Here is a 10106-nt window from a genome sequence, read left to right as displayed (position 1 = left end):
CCGCACTGTTGTTATTGTAATAATGTAATTAAATAATAAATAAAAAAGACAATAAATTAAAAATATATATATATAAATAAAAACACTTAAAAACATTTTTATTCAAATTAGCCACCATAATTTTTAAAACAAAATATTTGTTCCGTAATTTTTGACTGCAACAAAACTATAAGATCTAGTGCCACACACTGATATATTAAAGTTTCGATTGAAGGTTCAACATTCGTTAATACTAGAACATCCGTGCCTTCAAATTCTTCAGCGATTCTCATCAATATGACCAAGTGCTCGTGTGAACTAGAAACAATATCATTAATTTTGTTTGGGAAAAGTTAATTTGATGAAGTTTTACACCAAGATCAGATGATAGGTGTGGATAACAGTTGAAATTTTGCGAGTGCAAGTCGTTACAATATATTTATCGATAGATAACCATAAACATTTTCACCTCGAGGATGTTGTTTGATGTTGATGATAGCCACTCACAAGCACCAAGACAAAGAAAACGGTCTTTACTTCGCACATCGGTTGTATCAGTAGTTTGTACAGTGGCAGTTTTATTTGAAAAGCAACAAACAGTAGCTTCTGGACCAATACAGTGCTACCTGTTGGTAGCAAATTCAATTCTTCTGACATTGAACATTGAAGGACCGGACACACCCCGCTTCCCATCTCAGAGAGATATCGAAGCTTTCCCGGGGGGATGGGTGTATCCGGAAATTCATTAATTTATGTAAAAATAACAATGATATACATATATACAATAAAGAATCTGAAGTAAAAATTGTGATCATATACATAGTATCATCCACAGATAATCAGTCCGTAATTGCAATAGTCCTTATATAAATAATCAAAGAATATTTTTTGTCTTGTATTTGATAGAATCAACTCTTCTGACAGGAAAAAAAATATTAAAAAATCTGCCTGTGCGTTTTTTTTAAATCTCGCATGATATCAAAATTTTTGAAATGATTGGATTTTTATTTTTTCAGTGATTTTTGAATGATATATTGGCTAATCGCCCGCACTCACTGGGACTGTTCTAACATCAAAGATTCTTTCATAAAACTAGGGCTGGGAATCGATTAAAATTTTCACTGGTTAATCGAAAACATTAAATAATTAATCGACGTATTAATCCTTGAAATATCACTCGCATATCTGGGTGCTGTAGATGGGATTTTATAATAGTATTTGAAAATATTCGGTAAAAATAATCAGTCGAATTTTAATGGAATATTTTCAAATGCTATCACTTTATAACAAACTTACCAAGTTACTCTTTCACAGGGCCGTCATTTCAACTTTTTCGGGAGGGGGACAAAGAACATGTGCTCAATGTATTTATAATTATATATATATATATATATATATATATTGGTATATATATACCATTTTTAGTGTATTTTAAAAAACCAGCCCCCCCCCCCCACTTTCCAGATGACGTGCCTGCTCTTTCATTAATTCTATAAAAATTCTAAAAAGTTTTATTCATTTCACTCACCTATTTGCAAGATGTAAGTGGAATAGATTAAAAAATTGAAGCTTTAATATGATTGAAGTAATGATGAACATTTTTGTGTCAGCTTCTGGAATTTCTTCATTATGATCTTATCGTTTTTTTAGAATATCTGACATTTTAGGTTAGTCCCCCGATTTCGAAACTACTTTTGATCTTCATATATACCTGTGGTTTTTAACCTTCTTTCTGTTCCACACACCTAGAGAAATTTTTATATTTTACCTCCCCGAGATCCTCCTTGATTATTGCGTTTGCTATTCGTTACAAAATTTAGTTTTTTTTGTAATAAGTTATATTGATTATTAATCGATTAATTTTCAAAATTCTATCACAATATCATTAAATTTTTTTTGGCAATGGTTTATAGTTTCTCTTTTTGTTTTGAACATTAATTCGAATACTAAACTAAAAGAAAAGTATTTTCTTAACATTTTTTTACAATTTAGAAGAAAAAGATTCAATGACCTGTGTGTGTTTTACACTTATTGATTCCAGCGAAAACAATAATACATGCCTGTTTAATTGATGCTTGATAAAACTTTTAGACATTTTTTCTGCGCCATTCTCACGACAATATCAAATCGAAGCGCAGCATGCTATTAATTGAGGCTAAACATCTATTAAAAATTTTAACTGGTTAAGGAATATTTTTTTATCGATTTATCGGCTGATTAATCGAATATTTCTTCTGCCGCCCTGTTGAAATAGATGGAATTAAAATATATTACAATAATTTTGCAAACTTAGTAGGCAGATGTAAACAAATATAGGAATAATTAAAAAAATTAGGCTGCCAACTTGAAGCAATTCAATATGCTGAAAATAATTTTGTGAAAAACTGTTACTTATTCACTTGGATCTTGTTGTTGTGTTGGTGGTTTTTTTCCCCAATTTTCCCAATTGTGAAGAGTGGAGCTGATGTTTCTAAGAATACCAAAAGATACTGTTCATAGTAGAAACAATAAATTTTGGTTGTCTTCTAAAACTCCCATCGAATTCAATTTGAAATTATCAGTTTCCATTGCATTGCCTTGGCAAAAAATATGATTAAAATATTGATTCAAATATTTTTAAATATGGTCTCTTATCCAAATGTTATGTATAAAAATATAATTTGTAAGACATCTGATCGGTTTTTTCAAAAAAATAAAGTCAATTCACAAACATGGTTTAACATTTTGAGTTTTTCCATTTCCATACAATCTGCTCGACCAAACGGGACAAATGGTGATCATACAACCAGAATGTTTTATAGTTATCACGCGGTTTTCGTAATAAAAAAATTGACTCCCCATGTGATCACGTTGAGAAGCGTGGATTGTATTTATGTTACTACATATATATATCTGTCATTTTTCAAATGTACAAGCCAGCTCTTTGCCACTTCACGGAGTAAGTTTGACATGTTTATAAAGACTCAAATCAAAATGATAATGCATTTTACAAATTATTTTTATTTCAAGACTGAACGAATATCATTGAGTATGTCATTCATAATAATTTATTAACATAGCTAAACGAAGTATGATCTAGAACAGGCCGAGGTGGTGTTCTCTGCTGTCGTACCTTTGGACAGTACCGTGTCCGTAACCTCCGTATCCGAGGCCGTATCCACCATATGCTCCAAGATTTCCAGCAGCCAACGGTGCTTTGATGCCGTTACCGAGTCCAAGTCCATATCCTCCATAACCGGCGTATCCGAGACCCCCGTAGGCAGAGCCACCATATCCCAGTCCGTGACCGGCACCGAAGTATGGGTGAGCAGAGGAGATGATGTTGACAGCAGCCGGATCCTGGTTGGCAGTTCCAGGTTCGTTGGTCTTGACCTGAGCACGGAAGCCAGCATGGTCAGCGACGTAGTTGACCTGACGTTGAACACCACGGTCATCGGTGAAACCGTAGCTTCCTTTCACACCGCTATGCCCATCACCGGTTTCTTGCCTGTGCTGTTCACCATGCTTGTCCTTCACGCTGTATCCAAAAGAGTACGGCTGAGGTGCATGGTGATGAACCTGAATTTAAAATTAATATAATCGATTCTTTAAAATAAAATTAAAAGCAATTATATTGTCTTTTATTGCACTGCAAATAAAGCACAGTCATTTGATCGAAATTTTGAGAGTATATTTAATGACTTCATTATATTCATTCATCATAACAAACGACATTCATGACGTTCATTAGTATCATTATATTGCACACGCATGTCATGCATCAAATTTTGGAATAGAGTATTATAACTTACTCCTTGCAAGGGTAAAATGTTTGCTTGAACAGCAGCTACGATGAAAGCGACGAAGAAGGCCTAAGTATAAATAAAGGGTAATGAATAATGAGGAATCACTAATGTCACCATAAATCATTCCCGAGTTACTGAGATAACAATGATATCGATAGAAAAAGGGGGAGATAGACTATAGGTAGATAAACAGAGAGATACGTACGATACATAAATGAACGTAAATACATCGTGTTTACAAAAGGTTATTGGTCTTGATGGATCCGTTCGTTCAACTATCCATTAAATATCGGTGGTACTGGATACTGTGAATGTCATCTAAGGCCTTAAAATATAGGCATTGTGTTGTTTGAATTATTCGTCATTTATTTCTAATAGAATTCTTTTGTCCCACCATTTTCTATATGATATCAAGATGTCTAAAATTATACCATTAAGTTTTGTTCCAAAATAAGTGATTATGGGTGAAATATGGTGCACAAACTCGGATCAGCTTGCCAATATCTTCCCTATCCAATAGTTTTATCCAGCCCACGAAACTGTTTTGAAAAAATACCAAATTTTCCGAAAATACGTTTTAGTATGTGTTGTTAAATTTATACAAAATGATATTGTACGATAGTATCATACGATTGATTGTAATTTTAGTCTTATAACTCAAGAGTAATTAATTTTTTTTTAAATTCATCTTTTCAGTATTTATCAGGGATATTTGACCTGCGAAAAAGTAATTTAGTTTTTCTATTGCCTACAAAAGTAGTTCTATGTGAAATACGTCCTATGAACGGAGAGATTCGAGCACTAATGGTGTAAACAGTACGTTCTTAACGATATTAATCTATTTTCCAGGTATATGTAACTGTAACTGTTAACTGTTATATATTGGTTTTAAAATTAGTCTTCATACAAGGAAAGAAATAAAGTTACAAATAAGTAAATCCTATCCCTTACTATTTAGACTACTAAGAAAAATGAGTAGGTAATTTTAAAGTGATATATATATAACATATAAAAAAAACATAATATTTATTTATATTCTTTGAAAAAAAAACACTTTTCATGTACAATACCTTGGCGATCATTTTCTTTGAGAAATGAAGTCCTTCTAGTCAGAAAACAAACAATGAATTGTGGTTGAACTAGAAGCTGTAACTTTGGTTTTTATACTCAGACACCGAAATGGAATTTCATGCTTGAACTTGACCTCGAAATTGAATGTATCGGCATACTAGGGCAAATTAAATATCCCGACAAGGTTAATTTCGGCATTTGCTCTTTTTAATTCGTGGTCCGGTTATAGATCAGTTCACATTCTTTCCGTCGTATTAAATTACTTTTTGAGAATGGTAACTTTTCTGCTAATCTAAACCCCAAATCACATTAAATCTATTATTGCATCATAAGTGAACAAATTTATTTATTTATTTACAATAACCCCAGAAGGCATGAAATGCACTTACACTGGAAAAGTAGTAATATATAATAATGAATAAAAAATAAAAATGATCAGAAATAATAGTCCGAAGTTAAAACACTTCGCGTACAGCGCCAGGTCGAAATACTCAATAGCGGAAGCAAATCTTTCTTAGGAGACGCATGAAAGTTCTGATGGCGGACTGACCATATTCTCACCACACGACATCTGTATCCGAGGAAAAAAGCAATCTCTTCTGGCCGTTGGTATTCTTATTTAGAAGCAATGCCTCCGTAGGCTAACTCGTCTGTCTATGATCTCGAAGAAAGGTTCTCAGGATGGTAGATAAACCTTTGGTGGACAAGTTTGTAGCACATCTTCATCTCTGCAGCGATTTTACGCCATTCCAGTGAGTGCAAATCCAGAATTTGGAGCCTCTCACAATAAGACAAGCTATTCGTTTGATAAAGGACCACTGGGGCTTTTTGAGGAGATTTATGTCCTTAATTTTGTAAGGGCTCCGTAACAGAGTCCCAGAGTCAGGCGAACGTACACACAGAAAGCGCATGACAACGCATGCGCACCACAATTGCGATATGCCGTGCATAACATGTATGTAATTCTGTTAGCTTTGCAGAATAAGCCATGATAATGATCAGTAAAATCCAGGATACGGCTCATTGCAATTCCTAAATCCACGTATGTATCTAATAGATATAACATTCAATTACTTAGTTGATAATATTCAGGATCGGTTCGTCTGTCAAAATGCATTGATCCGCTTTTTTGATTTTGAAATTTATACTGACAACTCCACTGGAAAAATTGTTGACATGCAACGCTTAGGCTCCTAGTTTTTTCGAGAGAGTTCAATAGAGCTATAAAGTGAATTCCAAGTTGTAAGTCTTCGAACCGGAATATGACCTGATGCTGACAATATACCGGCCTGTTCAAAATTTAGTTAACGTTATAAAAAAAATTCTTCATTTATTTAATTAAGTTGTCTCATACCTTTTAACATGGAGAATAGTTTTGCTTCAATAGAAATATCATTAAAAACTAAAAACATATAAATCTAAGCATTGATTTATTTCAAGTCAATACTGAATCAATTAAAAATTTAATTTCAAATTTTATAAAGAAAAGAAAATTAAATAATCCTTTTTATAACACAAATATATTTATAAATGGATATCAAATCGTTTCAAATCGTTTTCGATATCTAGCGCTGATCTGATATCAATCAATCTGGTCGATTAATCAATCAAGTGTTAATTGCAGTTAAAAGTTTTGGTTGAGTTAATCGACCCGATCAATTCGATTAAAATATTTATTAAAAGTTTGTGAATTAACTTGATTTTTTTAAAAAACATTAGATAAATAAGATAAATTTTGGATAGCATTAGAACATTGCAAATAGCCATGTTCAAAAATATTTGAATAAGTATTTTTATGAAGCAGAAATTCCGCAGAAGAATGTGCACCAAGTGTATGTGCAGTTAAGTAGTATTGATATTATGTCTGACTATGTGATATAACTTTTCACTGTGACGTCATATAATTTAATATTGTCACTTATTTTTCCTTTTTTTCTTGGTTATATCTCTGTCAGACCCGAGCATTCATTTTTTTTAGAATTTTCGCATTTTTTAGACTACAAAAAAAGCATTAAAAACATGAATATCAGTAAATATTTATAACTTCCCAATATTCAATTTTTCTTTCGTGAAGAAGTAGTTCATTTCGTCCAATTTTTTTGACAAAAAAAAATGTCCGTTGACATTCATCATTTCATCATGCTCGTCTATGGTTGAATAATGTGTATCTTCACAGCAAAACAGCGGGAACCGCAAAAGCGACCAATTCTCGTCAAAGCTCTTCAGCATGTTTTCCATCTTGCTCGGGTTCTGATTCAAATGCCCATGTGAAAGACACGAAAAATTAGATTCTTCACTGCTGTGATGGCCATCCATCTGATTGTTCTTACTTTTACGAGTCCCAGCAATCTGATTCGTTATTTGTTCTTCTCCATCAAGTGCGATTCACCTCTCCTATTGCCACTCAATTCGCCGCCTTCTTCCTTTCTCTAGAAACTGGCCGCAACTTAGTATCGTCATAATTTCAATAATTGCTGCCACCTAACTCGGTAGTAATGTTTGTGGCATATCTGAACGACCTATAAAACAAACACGAAAAATGCAGAGATTTGAAGAAAAAGTATGCAAGCATTTGAGAAAAATTCTAGATTGGCAAAGTGTTGCCCCCTAAGTTTTCCGGTGCAATATAAACCAATTAATATTATTGAACTTAAACGTAACATTCATAACTAAAAGTGATTCTGAAAGAGGGTCAAACGCTGTATCAAGCAAAATAAGTAGTTATTTATTAGATCATTTTAGTCGCACCACGGTCATTTTCTGCACACGAGGGCTAATTAGACCGGGACCTACAATTTATTGCCGATTCCAAACGGCAGGCTTGCTTTTGTACTCATCGAGAGGTTGGTGCGGGAACCCCCTCGATGGGGGACTCCTTGCGATAGCAAATTTTTCTGCAGTCATGACGCCATTTTCTGTTGTACCCCTGTGTCAGGGAAGTTTTCTGACAAGGACGAACCGGGTATCGAACTCGCAACACCTCTAAACATCCTTTGGTATCTTGTCGACCTGGGCAACCGCGCCCAAGTAGTTATTACTTACCTTTGAATGAATGGTCAAGGCAAGACACTTTTGTAGACTACCAAAAACTCCTATTCTACAAGTCGAAAACGAAAACACTGACAAACACCTGTGAATAACTGATGAGGCTAAAAGCATGCGAAAAGGCTTTCATTCAATGTCTGCTCTATGCGATGGAAACATCGGTGACTCTATTGTTTGGTTCAGGAACTTGACAGGGCACAAAAATGACATCTTTTTTAAAAACTAGCGAAGTTGTCCCGGTTGACGGTATATTCATCTTCACATATAACCAATGAAACAATAGTAACGGAAAATAAATATGCTATTGAAATGGAAATATTAAAAATGATGATAAATAATTTTCATTCAATTTGAGTCAAAATTTGCATTGCTGGGTTTCTCTCAAAAATGGCCTTCACCATCTACCAGGAAAAAGTAAATGCTTCATAACAAAAAGAAAACAAAATTAAAAGAATCAGATATTTTCTGGATATTATGCGGATGTGAACTCGGAAAGAAAAGTCATTTGGTTACCGCCGAGACCACTATTAGGGGAAGGGCCTCAGCCAGCACCTCCTAGAGATATAAGGCCTCCGCACGCTGCTTGTGACGTCAGTAAGTAGTCCATTTTCCCTCAGAATATTCAGGGGAAAAAATTCCCTGCTCATGCCAGTGTCATCATTGTGAGAAAAAGAAATGATCGGGCTCAGAATTGGCGATTTCTATGCCTCACATTCAATCACTATGCGGTATTTGTGAGCCAATCAGGAAGATTCTACGCCAAAATAAGAAGAAACAAAATAGGATGCCGTGTTTCAAAATGTGGCAAACTTGCTAGGTAGTCTGAATGACGTTTATGGCAAACAGTGCAGAGGCCTTCTATCTCTTGGAGGTGCTGCCTCAGCTCTCATACGAAACTTATTGGGTGAGGGCTTAAATGGCTTCAGCGTCCTAGGTTCCGGTGCCTATGTCCCCCTCCCATAGAATAGATTATACTGTAGTGTAAGACGCAAATTGATTTTTTAAAAGAACCGGGATCTTGTGAAAAGAATCAAATAATTTTCCTCTTTTTAAATAGCAACGTTCGCTTGAGATTTTTTTTGCAGCGAATTAAACTCTTTATTCAGTTTCTAAGCTTTTTTGAGTTTTTGTTTGATATTTGAGTTTATTTAAATGATTGATGTATCGAAAACCGTTCGCTATCTAAATATACGTCGTGATGTAAACATTCCAATCGATCAAACTACAATTCGATACATTCTGTGATTAATCATTTTTCTTAATCGAACTTCCTCATTTGATCACGATTTTCTTGAAAAGAAAAGAAAGACTTCATTTCAATCGTTTGTAATTTCATCAAAAACATAAGTGAAATAGAAAAATACATTTACCATTATTTTACTAATATCTTAAGAAATACATACGAAAACCCTCATAACTAGTATCTTTAAAGCAAATACAGATACTGATTAATTGCTTCAGCTCGACATTTTTTCCTCATTAAAATGGTAGCAGTAATACCTCGGCTAACAAAAGATAATTCGTTCCAGAATCACGCTCGCTAGCCGAATTATACGTTAACCGAAACCCAATTTTTCATATGTTTCTATAGACGATCATGTAATTCGTTCCAGATAGTGCTTAAAATTTGAAGACATGTTTTCTAAACTGCCAAGGAGCCAAGAAACTTAAAAACAAGACAAAAACTGACCAAATGCTGAATGAAAAAAATAGATACAGGAGAATTTACAGGAAGATTAGATACTGGAAATCTTATTTTACATTTCATTACACGGCTTTAGTCCACTAAAATTAGTGTTGGCACAATAGAAATTTAAGTTTTGTCGAGTTCGCAGGTGTCTTAATTTAACACTTAATAACAATTTGTGATTTGGTCAGCTCATTTCTGTGTATGATATATGCAGATAGAAAAGATAAGCTTCTAAAATGTCCATATTGTTCAGTTTGATGCTAAGAGTCTTAGAGTTTGCTAAGTCTTTTTTTTCAATGAATTTTCTACGAGCTGAATCTTTTATTTTGCATGAAAATTACTTAAATGAAAAAACTTGCAGAAATAGAAATGGAGGTATATCGGGAAAAAAATTCTGAGGTAGGCATGAATCGAGATCGAGGGACTGTAAATCTGATGCTAATTGGCAGTACAATTTAGCTCAACGCAGCTGTGCTATGATAGTACGCGCATCAATATTAAAGAAAATTATCGTTAGCCGATCATTTCTCAATGAT

At 34.0% G+C, this 10106-nt stretch overlaps 1 protein-coding gene across 1 annotated transcript; it reads right to left on the bottom strand.

Moving 5' to 3' along the window:
• Nucleotides 1-3054: 3054 nt before the first annotated feature.
• On the bottom strand, nucleotides 3055-5406 carry LOC149076350 (uncharacterized). The gene is made up of 3 exons (XM_089242215.1): nucleotides 5386-5406; nucleotides 3771-3830; nucleotides 3055-3537 (listed from the first exon to the last, which is right to left on the bottom strand). The coding sequence occupies exons 1-3, from the start codon at nucleotides 5404-5406 to the stop codon at nucleotides 3055-3057; spliced, it is 564 nt and encodes a 187-aa protein (XP_089098341.1).
• Nucleotides 5407-10106: the final 4700 nt, after the last annotated feature.

The sequence above is a fragment of the Pholcus phalangioides genome, unplaced genomic scaffold (genome assembly GCF_987345545.1).
Source record: "Pholcus phalangioides strain wild (caught in Gottingen) unplaced genomic scaffold, Ppha-v1.0 ptg000015l_1, whole genome shotgun sequence".
Taxonomy (NCBI): Eukaryota; Metazoa; Arthropoda; class Arachnida; order Araneae; family Pholcidae; genus Pholcus; species Pholcus phalangioides.
Note: the sequence above shows the minus strand (reverse complement) of the source record. Positions and strands in the feature narration are given on the sequence as shown.

Excerpts from the sequence above, each read along its gene's own strand:
- LOC149076350 (XM_089242215.1), bottom strand. The coding sequence starts at position 5,406 with ATGTCGTGTGGTGAGAATATG. Across the intron at positions 3,831-5,385 it reads TGTCGTGTGGTGAGAATATG|GCCTTCTTCGTCGCTTTCAT; the intron begins GTCAGTCCGCCA and ends ATTTATACTTAG. Across the intron at positions 3,538-3,770 it reads ACATTTTACCCTTGCAAGGA|GTTCATCACCATGCACCTCA; the intron begins GTAAGTTATAAT and ends TTTTAAATTCAG.